A 19,628-nucleotide genomic window follows, 5' to 3' on the forward strand; every position below is an offset into this window, starting at 1 on the left:
CACAATAAATTTAACTATGGACTCTAAACAAACCCATATTCAAATACTGTAACTAATCTCCTAAAGACTATAACACATTGACTGAGACTACAATTAGAAACATAAATGTGCAGAAAACAATTAATATTATCTTAACAATCCCTCCCTTAAACTGAACACTGTAGTGCTTCAGTTTACTTGTGCAGCAGCAACATCAACATTCTTCAAAGTGCGAACACCCATCAACCTTCTCAAAGTTTGGAAGGGAGAAATTTTGAGAGGCTTAGTAAATATATCAGCCAACTGTTCCTTACTTTTGCAATACTTCAGATCAATGGTGCCATCACTACTAAGATCTCTTAGAAAATAGTATTTCACATTTATATGCTTGCTTTTTCCATGTAACACAGGATTTTTGGACAACTTGATGGCTGAATTGTTGTAATAAAAAATTGTAGTAGCATCTGGTTGTTTGAATTTCAATTCTTCAAGAATTCTCCTTAGCCAAATCGCTTGACAAGCACAAGATGTTGCAGCAACAAATTCAGCTTCTGTTCTTTACAAGGTGACAATCGGTTGCTTCTTGAATGACCATGAAATAACACCTGTCCCAAACATAAAAACGTAACCTGAAGTATTCTTCCTATCATCTTGGTCTCCTGCATAATCGCTGTCAGTAAATCCCAGGAAATTAGACTTTACACCCCTTTTGTAAAACAACCCAAAGTCCCTAGTTCCTTGCAAGTAACGAAGGATTCTTTTTGCTACCAACAAATGTCTGGTCTTGTTGCGGTTAGATACATCAAACTGCCCACAATTTGTTTGTAAAGTGTGCTGTCAACCTTCTTCCCTTCATGATCTTGGTGCAGTTTCAAACCAACCTCAAATGAAGTTTTTACAGGATACAATCTTTCATTTCAAACCTGTCCAGAATTTCTCCCACATATTTCTTCTGAGAAATAAATATCCCATCACATGATTGCACCACTTCTATTCCAAGAAAGTAATGCATCATACCAAGATCAGACATTTCAAACTCGTTCATCATAGATTTCTTAAATTCTTCAAACATGGCATCACAATTTCCAATAAAAATAAGGTCATCAACATACAAACAAACAATGAGCATTTTCCCTTTATCTCCAATCTTCACAAAAAGTGTATGCTCGTAAGGATATTTTCTAAAACCAACTTTAAGAAAATAAGATTCAATGCGATTATACCAAGACCATGGGGCTTGTTTTAGCCCATAAAGAACTTTCTTCAATTTGTAAACTTTATGCTCATTTCCAATCTTGACATAACCAGGGGGTTGTTCGATAAATACTTGTTCCTTCAAGTACCCATGCAAGAATGCTGATTTGACTTCTAATTGAAAAATAGGCCAAGAATTCTGTGCTGCCAAAGCAACCACCAATCTGATTGTGTCATGTCTTGCAACGGGAGAAAAAACTTCTGTATAATCAATCCCATATTGCTGCTTGTATCCCTTGGCAACCAAGCATGCCTTGTACTTGTCAACTTCACCATTTTCTTTCAGCTTTGTTTTATAGACCCACTTTACACCAATTCTTTTGTGTCATTTTGGAAGGTCAGATAGTTCCCACGCATCATTTCTTTCAATGGCATCAATTTCATCATCCATCTCTTTTCGCCATTTTTCTTCTTTAATAGCACTCTTAAAAGTAGTAGGATCACAATCTGAAAATAAAGCAAAGTGAGTAATTGGTTTTTGAATTCCAGTTACCTCATAATCTTCCATCCAAACAGGCCTTCTTCTAACACGACGAAGAGATTGAGCTTCTTCTTCATTGACTTCAGTGGCTGTTGGGGTTGTACTTGATGATTTTTCATGCATACAAGGTGCTGAAATTTCTTCCAGCTCATCATTGTTGTCATAAAGGACTTGGGTAGGTTGTTGCCTATTCCAATCCCAAGTGTTCTCTTCATCAAAAACAACATTCCGGCTGGTCACAATTTTCTTTGTCAATGGATTGAATAATTTATATGCCTTGGATGCTTCACTTACACCAAGAAAGATACATTTTTCAACCTTGTCATCAAGTTTCTTCCTTTTCTCATCTGGGACAAAGATTCTAAAGTGATCCACAACTGGTTTTCTCCTACTCCAAGCCTCTTCCGGTGTCATATTTTGAACAACAAAAGTTGGACTTCTGTTCAAAACATAAATGCTCCAGTTTATTGCTTCTGGCCAAAAAGTCTTTGGAACTCTTCCTCTTGCCAATAAACTTCTCACCATGTTGAGAATGGTTCTGTTTTTCCTCTCCGATACACCATTTTGTTGTGGTGTATACGCAGTTGTAAGCTCTCTTCGAATGCCATGCTCTGAACAAAAAACTTCAAATTCTTTTGAGCAATATTCACCACCATGATCTGTACGAAGGCTCTTAATGGACTTTCCTACTTCAATTTCCACACGAGCTTTGAAGTTTTTAAATGTAGATAAAACTTCTGATTTTTCCTGTAAAAAATAAACCCAAGTTTTTCTTGAAAAATCATCAATAAAGGTAACAAAATATCTTTTACCTCCATTAGAAGATGGGTTTATTTGTCCACAAATGTCCGAATGCACCAACTCCAAAATATCCTTTGCTCTCCATGACTTTCCTTTGGGAAATTGAGAATGATGTTGTTTGCTAACAACACATTCTTCACAGACTTGGGAAGCGGCAGTAATTTCTGGAAGTCCTGTGACCATGTTCTTCTGTTGAAAGGTCTTCAATCCACCAAAACTCAAGTGACCATAACGAAAATGCCACAACCATGAAGGATCTTTTATTTCACCCATCAAATTATTTCACCCATCAAACAAGATTGAATACTTTCAATCTTTAATGGAAACAATCTGTTTGAACTCATTTGAACAGTTGCAATAGCACCTCTAACAGGATCATAAATTTCACAAAGACCCTTTTTAATAGTGATAACATAACCCTTTTCTTGTAACTGACCAGCACTCAATAAGTTACTTTTTAGGTCAGGAACATACAACACATTAGAGATTGTTTCCACAGACCATTCTTGGTTCTTATCGTAATATCACCTTTTCCCATCACTTTCACTGTAGAACTATCACCAAAACTCACATTAGAATGAAAATCTTCATTTAAATAAGAAAAGGAAGACTTACTTCCACTCATGTGGTTACTGCATCTTGTATCCACATACCAGATTTTTGACTCGGGTTCCTTTCTGTCTTGAACAACCATCAACAATGTTTCTACCTCCTTTTTCTTGATAAAATTTGAAGTCTTTTCCTTTTCTTTGTCATTAGGAAGCTTAGTATAACATTCAAAATGATAATGACTGAATTTATGACATTGAAAACACTCTATTTTGTATTTGGCAGATTGCTGATCCCGTCCTCTGCCTCTACCTTGAGAGTGATCATCACTGCCACCCCTTCCTCTGCCTCTACCTCTACCTCTATAATTTGAGAAAGAAACAGGGGTAGAAGTCTTTAAAGCTTTCTCCTATGTAGTTGAATCTTGATTCATGTTCTATTCATGGACCAGTAGAGAACTTTGGAGTTCATCAAGGGAGAGTGTGCCTACATCCTTGGATTTTTCAATTGAACAGACAACATAATTGAACTGGGGTGTCATGGACCACAATATCTTCTCAACAATGACAACATCTTCCATCTTTTCACCATGGAACCGCATTTTATTTGCTACAGTCATGATCTTTGCAAAATAGTTGGTTACAGATTCACCATTCTTCATCTGTAGAACTTCAAATTCCTTTCTCAAGGCCTGAAGTTGTGCACGTTTCATTCTAGAAGAGCCTTGATATTTCTTCTTCATTGAATCCCAAATATCATTGGAACTTTCTTTGCAAAGAATAGTTTCCAGGATAGATCGATCAATAGCCTGGAATAAGTAATTTTTGCCTTCAAATCTTTCAACTTCAGTCCCTCCAACTCCTTTTGTTGGGTGTTGCTACACCAGTTTCAACAACATGCCAGTACTCTTTAGACCGCAAGAAATTCTCCATCAGCATGCTCTAGTGATCATAATGACCATCAAAACGTGGAATGGCTGGTTGAACAAAATTCTCAGAAACCATTTTGAAGGTTCTGATACCACTGTCAATAAAAGAAATTAAAGGAGCAGACTGTTAACAAAAGCAATTGAAAAGACAGAGAACCCAGGACTTAGATAAGAGAAATACATTTCTTTCTCTCTCTGTTTCTGTATCTTTATTCAGAAGTCTTGAATCCAATAAATAGACAAATTCATAACAGAAAATGCATGTAAATAGGACTCCAAACAAACCCACGTTCTGCACAATAAATTTAACTATGGACTCTAAATAAACCCATATTCAAATACTGTAACTAATCTCCTAAAGACTATGACACATTGACTGAGACTACAACTAGAAACATAAACATGCAGAAAACAATCCATATAGCTCTTGCAAATGGGTATTCGACCAGATGACAATAGCGATTAGCAATGATTTTAGACAACTAATCTCCACAGTTCAACATCTAGAATACTGAAGACCATATAGACGCCAATAGGTCTTCCAAAACCCAATTTCGACATGAAACTAATGATATTTTCATAAACCATTGAAGTTGGTATTGATATATCCCAATAGTAGTGATGGGTATACTTTTAAACACAGATTCAAAAGCATTGCCTTTGCTAGTCCAACACTGCCTTCTACCATCGTTATGCGAACTGGGATCCTTAACCGAATAAATAGTGCCTTATACTGGGGGATTGCTGCTATCTAAACCAAACGAACACTGCCTTAAGTGAACTTAATTGGATTGCTGGCTATCTCGAGAGAATTCTGAAAAGAAAAGGATCGTACGATGGATTACAGAGAGAACAACAATCCTATTTTGGAAAGGATCGTGGATTAGCTGGGGTGATTACGGCAATCTTATTCTAGTTAATTCACTTACAATCATGATTGATTATAAGTCGACCTTAAGTATAGTCGTGACTCGGACTATGTAAAAAAACAGAGCAATGTTGCCCCTGTTAGTGGAGTAGAAAATGATGGTTAATAGGCAAAGAGACTATTGTTATATATGCGCAATGAAGCTAGATGTTGAAAGAAATTTGGTCGATCTAGATGGTGTAATCACTGCTTGAACTATAGCAAAAACAGAGGAAAGCTACTGCCGATTGATCATTTTAGAAGATGATCGTTGAGGTTTGAATAACGATTGAAAGGAAATACAACAAATTTGTTTTCAAAGAAGATAGTGGTTAGTGAATTGATTAATTTGGAAAAGGATGGAAAGCCATAAGGGAGAAAGGAGAGGCGTTTTGGCCCTATTTTCCCACCCTGACCATGAGGAGGAAATGTGAAGTCGGTGGACCAGGCATGATGAGGTGTTGAAATGAGGTGTGAAGTGGCTTCATGAGAGAGCAAGGAAGGCTAAAACAAAGAGGGGCTGTAAGCTCTCAGTTGAGGTAAGGGAGAAAGGAGAGACCATCTGATTTATTTTCCAAATTTTCCTTTATATCAATCACTCAAATGTAAAATTATAACTTTAAACTCTTTTTTTGTTGTTCTTAAAGTATGTATTGCTTTTTTCTTTAGAAAACAACTTCGATAATAATTGCATGGATATTTTGGACATTTTTATACCTTTTGTCATAGGATTCTTATAGAAGGGGTTTATTTGCAACTGTCAGGAAGTTCATGGAAGGTTTCAGCAACAGTCTGAAACTTCAGGGGAGGCTTCAGTAACCAACATAAAATCACAACATTTGCAAAAGAGGTAAACCGGATCGGGTTCAAGGATTTTCCTTTTATGAGTGTAACAAAAAAGGAATTTTCTTTCCGAGTCTATAATCATTTTATCACACATATATCAAAACCAAGAGAAGGGAAACCGGTTGGTAAGGTGAATGTGAACCACATATATTTTGGAAATTTTTTTCCTTTCCATTTGAAGTAAAGACAGATAAGACTAAGGCTTACAAAAGAGAAAAGAAAAAAGGAAATAGAGGTCACATATACCAAAAGCAAAAGAGAAGACCATAAACATCAACTCTATTGCAAAGGCACCAACTAGCTTAATTGGTATGATATTGCCAATATTATTTCACAAAAGAGAAGAAAGATGATACTTTCATCTGATCTAAAGCAAATTGAGGATGAGGATGATGATAATAAAGCAACAACGCATCAAGGCACTAAGGATATAAATGAACCAAATCCGATTTATCATCGCCCCTTGTGACCTGATTAACTGCGATTGGACTGGCCCGTTTAATAAAGGGGAAGGCCAAGCCAATGGAGTTGAATGAAAGCTTTGGCTTTGCGCCGTATTCCAAAAAGAAAACTGTTTAGATTCTAATGGCGGAAGATGTTGGGAAAAAAGGATAAAGGATAACGCATAGCACAAATGGCATGGCTAAAAGTTATCTGATTGTGCTGGATATTTTGGTGAACACACACAACACACTGTCTGGAGTCTAGACTGGCAACCATTCACACTGATTCGTCTTGATCCTCTCTTAACATACGACGGAGATGGGAATTCTGATCCATTTCAGACGTGAGCGTGAGCCACTTCCTTCTGGAAATCGTCTCTCGTGGAAAAGCAAGGAATTTGAGTTGAGATTTGAGAGAGAGGAGAATTGACTACTGTTGGAAAAAGAAAACGTAGAGGAATTATTGATTGCACGCTCGCATCGATCGCACCAGCTCGCTCCGTGCTCTGCTGATGCATATGTGTCGCTGATGCCCAATATTTACGAAACACCACGTACAAAGGATTGAGATTTGAGACCCGCCCACGACCAACTTTGTCCTACCCTACTCCATGCATCTTTGCACCATAAGATTCCTTCTGTTTTCTTTTCTTTTACTTTTGATATATGCTTCCTCCTCTTCTTCTTCTTCATATATATATTTGGGGGAGGGGGGGGGGGGGGACTGTACTGTTCAACAGAAAGCCAGTTGCCACGTCTCAGCATATGTATATGTAGCAGGGGGTAACGGCTAGTTTTTCACCATCGAAATGCAAATAGTACTATAATATAAATAGTGGGTCCCTGCCCTACTTATCCCAGACACATCTAGAACATTGTTTTGTGGATTAATGGAATAATCTTTTGTCACCACTGAGTTATTTTTTTGTTAGAGCATAGTTAGAATATAAGAAATTGTGTTGTGGATGAACTTAATCAATTTCCATTAGATAATTAATGACCTATTGCATATTTATACCAGTCAAGGATAAATCCTTTAAAGTACGTAGAACTTTATTAGAGATACCACATGCCTCTTTCAAAAATTAAAGTAAAAAACTTTATTAAGGATCATAGAAATCTCTTCAGTTCAAAAATCCATGAAAATCCAGTAAAACAGGGTTAAAATGTAATGGGATTTAGATAGGCTCAGAGTCAACTAAGCGTAATCTCTGCTTCATTCATCAACCAGACCTATAAATTGGTGCCTAAGCCAGCTTTTTTTTTTTTTGCGGTGAAAATCTGAATTAGTACAAATTTTGCACTTGACTTAGTTTTGCATCCATTTGTTTATAATTATGATCTGCACTCCTACCTGATACAAAATGTATATTTTTTGCCTTATTTGCACTTATTAGCATTGCAAATTTTGTATCTCAAAAATCAATGCAAAATTTACACCCCTTGCCTCCTTTCATTTAAAGTAGACACCATATCATCTTGCTTCCTACCTTATTCCCAAACATATAACCCTCCTCCTACCTCAATTTTCTTCTTTCATACAAGTTTCAGACTACATACAAATAAATAAAGACAAAGTCAAACCCGTAGCAAAAATAAACCTGAGTTACACTCAGCATATTTGCACTCTCGTGCTTTTATGCTAGTACCAACCAAATTCGCTATACAAACAAACTGAGCATTAAGTTCAAAGGATACAGGCTAGTTTAATGGGTTATATTTAAAAAATGCAAAATCTTAGGAATTGAGGTAGACATGGATATATTAGGGTTGATGGGCCCACACATCAACCCTTAGAACTTTGTCTCTTTTTTTTTTTTTTTTCTGCTAAAAGAGCAAAACTAGGTTGATGGGCACACACATCCATCCACAAAGCCTTTGCTAAGGCCTAAGGGGATCTAAAATAATCGCCTTTCAGTTTTCAACCTCATTATTTTGCCCATCAATAGGTAATTTATAGACCTCTCAACATATTCAAATTATAGATAAGAGGAGATAAAATAATGAAAAACAAAGTCCACTCCAATGAGGGAAAGTTTTCAAGAGTAAAGGCCCCCAAAATAATCCCATTCAAGGGCATATGTATTTGCACAGTATATATTTGTATTTATACATTTTCCAAACCGAAACTAGATTGCAAAATGGATAACTCTTACTTTTGTTGAGCAATGACATGAGGCATCTCGCTTTTGCACTTCATAATAGAAGACACCTATCCAACATAAGATTCTCAATGTTGGCTTTTTAAGCACCATCTTGGGCTTTTAGAGGCCCAAAAGAATACATGCAAGTACATTATACGAGCCCATTTTTGGAATGAGGTATATAGCAAGTGGAATGATTCGTAAATCATGGGGCAATATAATGCTTTTGTATCTGTCTTTCTGTTTATTTTCATATTGTTAATTCTAACACAGATTTATTTATGATCTGGTCTAACAGGTTACGAAACTACTAACAAGGTCATAGGTGGAAGAAGTCGACCCGGTCCTGTTGGCCCCGATTTTGGAGGTCCTCTGCATTATGCTTAATTAGGGTTACGTATTTTCAATTTTTATTCATTTGAGAGATATCTTTCGGAATACTTGCTTTCATATGCAAGTGTAAGAGGGGGTGGACTGTGGACATGGACCACGGACTTTGGTGCACTTGGATGCTCAATGTCAATAGTTGACCCGAATGGTCAAGCTGGTCAATCCATCACAAGGGTAGGATTTTGGGCCCATTTAGCCCTTCATTCACTTGGAAAAAAATTGACTGACCACTTTATCTGGTTAAACTGTTTGACTTGGTCAATGCATCAATATTAAATATTCTTTTGGAATTTGGAAAGTAATAAATAAATGAGATCTTTTGTAGAAATTTTGCATTTTTATCTATAAAAACACTCATCTTCCAACAACAACAACAAACATACTTTGGAAGAAGAAATGGGGCTTCCTACCCTAAGACTCATGACTCGCAGAATCTCAGGGTTTTCTCTAGAGTTATCCCATTAGTTCGAACTGGAAGCAGTCTTCAATTGTGCCCTTCCCTTGTTCGTAAGAATTGGGATCCGTTTGGTTTGTAATCCAAATCGGAATAGGAATCAAAATCTTTCGGAATCGAAATCGAAATGATTCATTCCTATAGTCTGTTTGGTTTAAACAGAAATAGGAATGAAAATTAAAATCAACAAAAATGGGATTTCATTCTCAAGGGAGGAACAAAGAACGGTCATTACCTCAAATGAGAGAATGTCATATCAGCAGAAATAGATATGGGATTCCAATTCTACCCAAACAAACAGTTACAATCAGATAGCCCATTCCAATTCCGATTCCAGACTTCTATTCCCGCAAATCAAACGGGGCCTTAATGTTGAAGGGCAAGGGTAAAATGAGACGAGGAAAACCCTGAGCACAGAATATTGAATTGATATTGTGTGTGCCCCTTCTGAGTACGTAAGTTAATTTACTTTTCTGTTAAAAGTAATAAGTTATTTCACAGTTGCACAAACTAATATAGGGATCACGATGTCACAGAACCAGTTTCCAAATGATAGATATACTTTGGAAATTGGAACACTTTCCTCTTTCTTATTTGGAAAAGGTGATGGATCGATTCTGTTTCCACACAGATGGGACGTGTTTGCTTGATGAGTCATCCAGCAAAAGGATATACTTTGGAACACTTTCCACTCCGACTCCGTTCATCACCCATCCAGCACTCCGCTATGCAGGTCTCCAGAACTTATTTTGGCTTAAACTAATTGCCTAATCGAGGGGCCTGTCTGATTAGTGATTGCACGTACGGTTAAAGCAGCTGAACTGAATAACTTGTCCATTTGTCTTTACTGATGAATAGGTTATCGAGGAGAATTGAGCTCCTTCATGCTTAGAGGTGAAAGTAAGATTGATTATTTAATTTTCTTTTTTTTGCTTTTCCAAATCTGGATCCGCTCTTCCACGCCAACTTCACAGCATAGAATGATAATGTACAAGTAATATATGTTTGCATGGTGGATTATGTCAATGATATATTGAAAACTTATTTTTTTTAAGTTTTACATAGAAAAAAAAAAGAAAAAGAAATGCCTAAACAGCTCTTGCTTTTGGAGTATCCTAATATTGCTTTTGGAACGTCATTTTGGTAAAGTCTTTTACTGGTTGCAGCGAACTGGATTTGCTATACTTTTGTTTGTTACACTTTGTGGTACAGAAACAATTACTGTTTAATAGCATGATAGGTGTTTCATTGTACATGTGTAAAGGCATGCACATAGCTAACTGACTTTTACACATAAGTCCTGAGCACTTGCTGCACACCTAATTATATGCATGTACTCAGTACACCATAAATTGTTGCAGATCGACCCAAACGCGTAGCAATTGATATATATATATATATATATATATATATATATATATATATGGGTGTGTGGTACACTGGTACGTACGTGGAGTTCGGACCTGCTGCTGAAGCTTCATCAGCAGAACCGTTGCTAAAATCCGGCCATGATTTCCTTAGAGAGTATCTCTGCCCTAAACAATGGACCGTTCTCTTCAAAATGGAAAAAAGCTAAAACAATTGACTTAAACCGAGGTGTATCAGATTTAGGATGCAATTTAATAAATCCTTACCAACTGATGAAGCTGACGTGGAAGGACGAGTTGTTGAGGGGTACTAAATCCTTACCACTTTGAAGCTGTGCACTGGGGTAATTTGTAACTACAGAAAGAATAAACAAGCTAGTCCGAACCGACGAGATTGGTATGAGAGCAAAGAGTATTCAGAGCTAAAGACCTTTACCTCAAGGGGAAGATGTTTTTAAATGCCCATGTTGTGGTCAGACAAAGTTCGCAAGACTGTCAGGATGAGGCCGTCCATCAAAGTTCTCGGGAGGTTCCACTCTCCTCGGTGGGGATGTTTCTCCTTCTTCTCCCTCATGATGCCTTTCTATGATGCAGCCATGAAAGCATGTGTTGATATGGTCCGAAGACATTGGCCACATAATCTAACACTTGCCAGTTTCGACTAACTAAGGTATCACTCAAACAAGGCCTATTCCGATTCCACCATTTCAGTGGTGGATAGTGATGTGCTATCATTCGGAAGATGTTTATGGTGCACGAGTGTCATAGCTAGTCGAAACAATGTTATGGGTGTTTGTTGGTAGTAGTTCTGAACTCTTCATTAAAAACATGTGGATTGGAGATTGAGCTATGGTAATTCATTAGTTTATAGATGTAAACACTAAACTATGGGTTTTGATGAGGGGTGATTTGGTCCTCTACCTAGTGATATCATGATATGTGATATATCATAGCCGATGCATGACACCTCAGTGCCACATAAGAAATGACTTTGGATACATCTCAGGCTTGCCTCGATTATCCCAACACCACCTTGACAAGGCTGACTTGCAGGCACCTTGATAGGGTTAGGTCGGCAATCTCAAGGGCGACCTCTTGCCATTGATCCGATTGAGGCCCAGTTGGCAACTTGCATGACATGGTGGCCGACCTCTATTATGTGTGGGCCATTGTTTGCGAATCCTTCGGGATCACAACGCTTAATTAATGGAGTTGGCTTCCACCCCCGCCCGCTTTGGAGGCAACCGGATAAGCTCTATCACTTTATGCAGAAGCCTTTTCCGAGTGTAAAACCACCTCCAAGCGAGGCGGACCAGTAAGCCACGTCTTTCCGGAGATCTCGGACGTGCTACGTGAAATCCACGGCAGCATATACTTATATAAAGGCATCCTATCAATCAGAGAAGGTATGCATGATTTAAGTCTCATAACTCTCTTGCTGTCTCGCTTTCTAGCATTCATACACTCTTTGCTGACTTAAACATTGGAATGCCCACCCCGGGTACTCTGACTACTACTTTCTTGCAGCTCAACCAACCGATCTCATCAACTCGACGTCTGAACTGTCCTCTAGTAGGAAGCACTAGATCGCACACCATCAAGTCTATTTTATTCACAGCCAGAATCAGAATTGGAATCGAAATCAGAATCTGAATAATCTATTCCTTTTACTTGTTTGGTTCAGATTGAAATTGGAATCAGAATCAAAATTGATTATAATGCATTCTTATTCCTTGGGGAGGGAATGACCAGTACCTCATTGGAGAATGCTATTCCACTAGAAATGGGGATGAAATTCTGATTCCGTCCAACCATACAATTGAAATCAAAATAAAACATTTTGATTCTGATTCCAAAGACCCTATTCATACAAACCAAACAAAATAGATGGATTCACGTGGAATTATGAGACCACTTGTTTGTTTTGAACTTATCATACACTTAGTTTGCATCTAGTTTTTGACAAGTATCCAATTACATGTGTATAAAAAGAAACAATGGGCTGGATATAAAATCATGCACACCATACAACCTGTCACGAGCGGACATATCAGTATTTCATATCCATGGGGTCCGCGTAATGAAACAGTTGTCACAGTGTAATACAAGCACAAGTGTAGTGGACGATCCATGTATGCTGCTTTATAAACGTGTCAATTTTTTGTTAAAGGAATTTTTTTTTAAGACACAGAAATTGATACAAAGAATTGCCAACAAGATTAATAAAAAATCCAGATACAATTTCTTAAAAAGAACAAATATAAAAATAAAATCATCAACAAAAGTAAAAGTAGATAAACATAACTCCAATCCACCATAAATGACAAACAAAACTGATGGTAGAGGTTAAAAGAGATTGTAACCGAAAAGAAAATATATACATGTATGCATGTATACATATCTTTCTAAAATAAATTATGAAAATATCAACGAACAAAATGTGTGCATGAATGCATGCATATCTTTCAAAAATAAACTATGGAAATATAATAACAGACAAATCTCAATTTGATATACTTTTGGCCTTTGTAAAGGAAAAAGAGGTAGTCCCTACCATTTTGCGCTGAAAGCTTTTTACATTCTAGTCTCTCAACGTGTCCACTTACATCCTATTATATAGAGTTTTGCATTATTAATTTGTTTCTATCTAGATGAAGTCCACGTTAGGATCCAATCAAGAGGTGTTCACCGTCCGACGAGAACCCTTTCTCTATACTGTAAATCTCGGCGGCCAGGATTGTTGATTACAGTTTTCAAGCCAAACTGTACCAACAGCATACATACACATGCACGTATATGAACGGAAGAAGAACAAAAAGGAGAAGCCATTAGTGGGCATAGACGTCAGAGAAAAGCCTCTTTAAGCAAAAGAAATGTACTCTGTCTTATTCTCTCCCACCTTTTTATCAACTCATCCAAATGATGCGTCAACCATTTGCCATATATTCTTACGAGCAAAAAAAAAAAAAAAAGCAAAGAAGTAGAAATACATTTCCTCTCTTTCTCCTCTCTTCTCTTCTTCTGCAACAACTAAAGTTCACTATTTCTCTCCATCTTCACTCCACCATCTATCGTCGACTCTAACATGGGTACTCCGTTTCTTCTCATCTTTCTCATCTCATTTCTTCTTCTTTGTAGCCTCTCCTTTCAAACAACTGTGGATAACCAATCTCATTTCTTCACTCTCATGAAACACTCACTCTCGGGAAAATCATTGTCTCGTTGGGACGTCTTCATTCCGGGCGAAAAACCTTATTGTAATTACACCGGAATCAGCTGCAACGATGAAGGGTATGTCATAAAGGTCGATGTCTCAGGATGGTCACTGAGTGGTCAATTTCCAGCCAACGTCTGCAACTACTTGCCAAAATTGCATATTCTCCGCCTCAGCCACAACGATCTCCGGGGTAGCTTTCCGGTTGGCATCAGTAACTGCTCTCTATTAGAAGAACTTAATATGACAAGCTCGTCCATCACGGGAACACTGCCGGATCTTTCGCCCATGAAATCACTTCGGATTCTTGACCTGTCATACAACCTCTTCACCGGGGATTTCCCCATGTCTGTCACTAATCTCACCAATCTAGAGTGGCTGAATTTCATTGAGAATGCCTGTTTCAATTCGTGGCAGCTGCCGGATGATTTCTCTCGACTGACAAAGCTTAGAACCTTGATCCTGTCTACATGCATGGTGCATGGCCGGATCCCAGCATCAATTGGAAACATGACCTCACTCGTTGACCTCGAACTGAGCGGGAATTTCCTTGTTGGTCAGATTCCCCCAGAGATCGGGAAACTGAAGAATTTGCGACAGCTGGAGCTTTACTATAACCAGCTCGAAGGTGAAATTCCTAACGAGCTCGGAAATCTAACGCAGCTCATTGATTTGGACATTTCTGTTAATCGACTTACGGGAACAATACCGGAGTCTCTCTGCAAACTTCCTAATCTCCGCGTGCTGCAGCTCTACAACAACAGCCTCACCGGAGAAATCCCGAGCGCAGTTGGGAACTCGACCACTTTGAACATATTGTCTCTCTATGACAATTTCCTTACAGGAAAAGTGCCCTCAAATCTCGGGGAGTCATCGGAGTTGGTTGCGTTAGACTTGTCTGAAAATCGCCTATCTGGGAGTTTTCCACCAAATGTTTGCAAGGGAGGTAAATTGCTATACTTTCTTGTTTTACAAAATCTGTTCACTGGTGGTTTGCCTGAGAGTTATGGAAAATGCACGTCACTTCTCCGATTTCGAGTTAGTTATAACCGTTTGGAAGGCTCCATCCCAGAAGACATTCTTGGTCTTCCCCATATTTCGATCCTTGACCTGGGTTTTAATTGTTTCAGTGGTGCAATTGCGAAAACAATTGGAAATGCTAAGAACTTATCGGAGTTGTTCATACAGAATAACAGGATTTCAGGTGTCATCCCACCTCAAATTTCTCAAGCTAGTAACCTGGTAAAGATTGATCTTAGCAATAATCTCCTTTCTGGTGCCATCCCCCAAGAAATTGGCAACCTCTGGAAGTTGAACCTATTGCTCCTGCAAGGTAATAAACTAAGGTCATCCATTCCCAAATCACTTTCTTCTTTGAAATCTCTAAATCTTCTTGATCTGTCCAACAACCTCTTGACGGGGAGTATCCCAGAAAGCATCTGTGGATTGCTCCCCAATTCAATAAACTTTTCAAACAACCATCTCTCGGGTCCGGTTCCTCCCTCATTGATAAAAGGAGGTTTGGTAGAAAGCCTTTCAGGAAACCCCGGACTTTGTCTCTCAGTATATCTTAATTCATCTGATTCAAAATTCCCTCTCTGTCCGCAAATTTATACCCGAAAGAAGCTTAACTATTACTGGGTTATTGGGACGTCGGGGATAGTGGTAATTGTTGGGACAGTATTGTTCCTCAAACGTTTGCTTAGCAAGGAGAGAGAATTGATGGAACAGGATGAGCTGTCGCGTTTGTCCTTCTCCCATGTCCAGAACTTCCATATAATCAGCTTTGACGAACGCGAGATCGTTGAATCCTTAGTTGACAAGAACATTGTGGGACACGGAGGATCGGGCACTGTGTACAGGATTGAGTTGAGCAGCGGAGAGACAGTTGCAGTGAAGAAACTATGGAGTCGAAAAACCAAGGATCCAACATCAGAGGATCAGTTGATCCAAGATAAGGAGCTTAAGACCGAAGTTGAGACCCTTGGGAGTATCAGGCACAAGAACATCGTCAAATTGTACTGCTACTTGTCGAGCTCAAATTTAAATTTATTGGTCTATGAATACATGCCGAAAGGAAACCTGTGGGAAGCACTCCACAGAGGACGAAGCCTTTTGGATTGGCCCACTCGGCACCGGATAGCGCTCGAAGTCGCACAGGGACTGGCCTACCTCCACCATGATCTATTGCCGCCAATCGTTCACAGAGATATCAAGTCAACAAACATTCTACTAAACGCAGATTACCAGCCTAAGGTAGCTGACTTCGGGGTTGCCAAGGTGCTGCTAGCAAGAGGAAGCAAGGATTCCTCAACCACTGTTATTGCAGGAACTTATGGGTACATGGCCCCAGGTAATAAATTTCTGAATCTACTCGATTTGATTTCAGTTACGAGGATAATTCAAATATATAATCAGGTCAGGTGTCTTCATTAATTTATAGTACTATTTAACCTATCAATCTGGTTGATGCATGTTTGATTTTGATGGACGGCAGAGTATGCATATTCATCCAAGGCAACAGTCAAGTGTGATGTCTATAGCTTCGGTGTAGTACTCATGGAACTGGTAACTGGGAAGCAACCGATAGAAGCAGAGTTCGGAGAGAACAAGAACATCATTTACTGGGTGTCAAGCAAAGTGGAGACCAAGCAAGGAGCTGTGGAGGTCTTAGACAAGCGACTACTGGGGCTATTCAAGGAGGAGATGATACAAGTTCTTCGGATTTCCATCCGTTGTACCTGTAAGGCCCCGTCTCTCCGTCCCACCATGAACGAGGTTGTTCAATTGCTTGTTGAGGCAGATCCTTGCAGGTCATCAAACAAGATAAAGCAATCATCATATCTCATTAAAACTAAGAACGATGCATGATAGGGTTTAAGTAATTAAAAGCGACGTCGCAAGATTTGTAGAACAGTATATATCCATCCCTTTTTCTTTATTGAATTATTGAGTCTCTCAAAAGAAAATGTAGTACGTACGTAAGACGGAGGTTTTGTGATTTGTATAATTGTATTCTCTTCTTTTTCTTTTCTGGGTTTATTTGTTTTGTTTTATATGAGGAGTTGATAGAATCATAGAATTTCTGCATTATTATATCTTCTTCAATTTATGGTGAGGCACAGCATCTACACAAGGAAAAAAAAAAAGGAAAAAGAAGAGAAGCCATTCTCTTGCTTTTTTTTTAGCAATTCCGGTTTTTAACTTTTTATGTTCTCTTTATTTCATGAGAGTTATCCAAAAGAGACGCAAAAGAAGGGTTGAAACACTGTGGTCTGTGGAGGACAGGATGTGGGGAAAATTTAGATTTGCAATTGGTTCTTTTGCATCAAATTGATTCTTTTACTTTTTTTTTTAATTAATTAAGATTAAGAAGTTAGGTAAGATTGGTTGTAGAGGGCCTACTGAAAATTAGCTATGATCCGTTGCAAAAGATAGAGGGTACGGTTGATGCATGATGAGTGAGTGTGATTAATTAATATTGGGTTGAAAGCGAGAGATGACATCAAAGAGAACACACCAAGATTCATCGACCGTAGAAACTATGCCGTGAACACACCAAGATTCACCAAGATTCGGAGTCATATTTCAGCAGGAGATCCCCTGTTCTCTGATCCCTTTAGGGAGTGTTTGACAACATGTTGATGTTGATGTGGCAATTGTGTTTGTTTTGGTTTTATTTTCGTTTTCAAAAACTAAAACAGCAATTGTTGAACACCCCTCTTAAATTTGGAACGGGATCTGCTCCCCACTCTGGGTTGTCTCACAGGCACATCCACTGTGCATTGAAAACATTTCCCCTGAATAATAATTTATAAATACGGGAGATATTCTCAATGCATGATAAGATGTGCGTGTGAGGAACAGACTCTGTCTCCTTAAATTCCTTAATGATCATCCTACGGTCCTTAATTGATACACACCTATCACTGTCATTGAGGACTTCGTTGTACTTTCACAATTATTGGCGTACATTGGGCTTTGCGTTTTTGAGGCCCAGAGAAAGTTAGGCCTGACTCCATATGGTGGTGAACCAACTTCACCACCATGATACAGTGGTAAAAAGTTTACCTCACGAACCAACCCAGGCTAGATCAATCTCCTCACAAGTCACACCTGAGCTGGCCAAAAAGGTTTTAGGTTTTAGCACAGCCTGTGTTTGCATATTGGCAGCACAGTAAGCTCAGGCTTTGCCTCAGGTTGGGCCAAGCCCGCAATTGAGGTGCCAAATTTTAAATAGTATAAGAAAATGGCTTGATGGTGGAAAATCAATACAAAGTACTTTTCCCTTTCATTCCTTACATTTTCCTTCGAACCAAACATAGCCTTAAGGTTAGAAATTTAGTATGAGAAATATTATAATGGATTGGAACTAATACTCTATAGAACCTATATAATAATTAGATTCGGGGTCAAATCGGTCAGGTAATCAACTCTAACCCAAATCAATTAGTAAACTGGGTTCATGAATCCCAACCTTAAGCCTAACCCGATGGTCAACCCAATCAAACATGACATTCCTAGGACCCAACCCAACCCAACCCAACCTGACATTTCTGGGTTGGTTCATGTTATCCTGGCCCAAGTAGAACCCCTATGATATAGTGGTAAAAAGTTTACCTCACGAATTTGTTGCTAATTATTATATAAGATGTACTGAACTTCAATTCAAGTCAATTTTCTAGTTTGGTATAGTGGTTCTAGGTTTCCAAAACGTTCATTACTAGTTTGTGATTTGTTAGCAATTCTAGTATCCATGGTAGCATCAGAGTAAGTATTTAGCACTGGTGGAAGAAGGGTTCGATGCTCTTTGCTTCTAGAGACAACTGAGGCTTTAATATGCTCTCAAGATTGGCTAACTGCACCAAAATCGCCAAGCGAGTTATATAATATTTTTCTTTAGATATTTGTTTTCTTATGTTTCATTTATACTAACATTAAATTTTATGTTGATATTGAATAATCAATGGGCAGTTTTGGTTGCTGGCCAGATTAGCTTGGATCAGTGGCTCTCTTTGGTTGGGTTGGGGTTAATGGCATTTCCTCCTAAAGTCATCTCAACCAATGTGATCCATATAAATCCAGTTTTGGAAGGGTATATTAAGCTGAATATAGATGGTGCATCTAAGGGAAACCTGGGTCTCTCTGGTGGCAAGGGAATTATTAAATTAAAGATTGCCGGAATGGTTTCATTGGAGATGGACTTGATATGGTGAAACCTGTGGGCATTGGAAATAGACTCTTTAATTCTTTAAGGGTCTAACATCTCTTCCTTGGAAACGGTATTGGCACAGGAAAGTAATAGATATTGATTTGCTTCTAATACATATTTATAGGGAGGCAAACCGTGTGATGGCAGTGTCATTACTTACTATAATAGCATGGATGATTTGCCACAATAAACAAAAATTTTATTACAAGATGATGGATCAGGTAAGGGTGTCAATGGACCGATTTTGGATTGGACTCCGTCCATTCCAAAATCAATTTGGACGGATAATCAAGACATTGGATTGGACCAATCCGGTCCAAAATATTTATTAGATTGGAATGAACCTGGTCCGTTTGTAACAAATTTATATTGGATTGGGTTGGATTAAGCTAAGGTCCATTGATGTAATATAAGAATATATATATGTCAATGGACTGGGTTTGAATTGAAACCAATCTAAATCAAAATGAATTTGAACAAATTAGATGGTCCAGACATTGAATTGGACCGGTCCAAATTGGTCCAAAACATTTATTGGATTGGATTAGACCCAGTTCATTTATAATGAACTCACATTGGGCTGGTTCGGTCCAATTGACACCCTAAATCAGATATATATCCATTTCTGTGACCCTGATCCAGAAGGTAACGTATCTAGG

The 19,628-nt window shown here is 38.4% G+C and overlaps 2 protein-coding genes across 2 annotated transcripts; one reads left to right on the forward strand and one right to left on the reverse strand.

Annotated features, from left to right (window-relative positions):
• Positions 1-3,500: 3,500 nt before the first annotated feature.
• LOC104605613 (uncharacterized) lies at positions 3,501-4,680 on the reverse strand. Its single transcript, XM_010270444.1, has 2 exons — positions 4,624-4,680; positions 3,501-3,872 (listed from the first exon to the last, which is right to left on the reverse strand). Exons 1-2 carry the CDS (start codon positions 4,678-4,680, stop codon positions 3,501-3,503), a joined length of 429 nt encoding a protein of 142 aa, XP_010268746.1.
• Positions 4,681-13,493: 8,813 nt separating this feature from the next.
• Positions 13,494-16,796, forward strand: LOC104605540 (receptor protein-tyrosine kinase CEPR1-like). Its single transcript, XM_010270348.3, has 2 exons — positions 13,494-16,110; positions 16,255-16,796. Exons 1-2 carry the CDS (start codon positions 13,629-13,631, stop codon positions 16,626-16,628), a joined length of 2,856 nt encoding a protein of 951 aa, XP_010268650.1. The 5' UTR covers positions 13,494-13,628; the 3' UTR covers positions 16,629-16,796.
• The last annotated feature ends 2,832 nt before the right edge of the window (positions 16,797-19,628 follow it).

The sequence above is a fragment of the Nelumbo nucifera genome, chromosome 1 (genome assembly GCF_055504915.1).
Source record: "Nelumbo nucifera cultivar China Antique chromosome 1, China Antique-T2T, whole genome shotgun sequence".
In the NCBI taxonomy this organism is placed as follows: domain Eukaryota; kingdom Viridiplantae; phylum Streptophyta; class Magnoliopsida; order Proteales; family Nelumbonaceae; genus Nelumbo; species Nelumbo nucifera.

Excerpts from the sequence above, each read along its gene's own strand:
- LOC104605613 (XM_010270444.1), bottom strand. The coding sequence starts at position 4,680 with ATGGTAGAAGGCAGTGTTGGACTAGCAAAGGCAATGCTTTTGAATCTG. Across the intron at positions 3,873-4,623 it reads TTTTGAATCTGTGTTTAAAA|GCTATTGATCGATCTATCCT; the intron begins GTATACCCATCA and ends TACTTATTCCAG.
- LOC104605540 (XM_010270348.3), top strand. The coding sequence starts at position 13,629 with ATGGGTACTCCGTTTCTTCTCATCTTTCTCATCTCATTTCTTCTTCTT. Across the intron at positions 16,111-16,254 it reads TTATGGGTACATGGCCCCAG|AGTATGCATATTCATCCAAG; the intron begins GTAATAAATTTC and ends GATGGACGGCAG.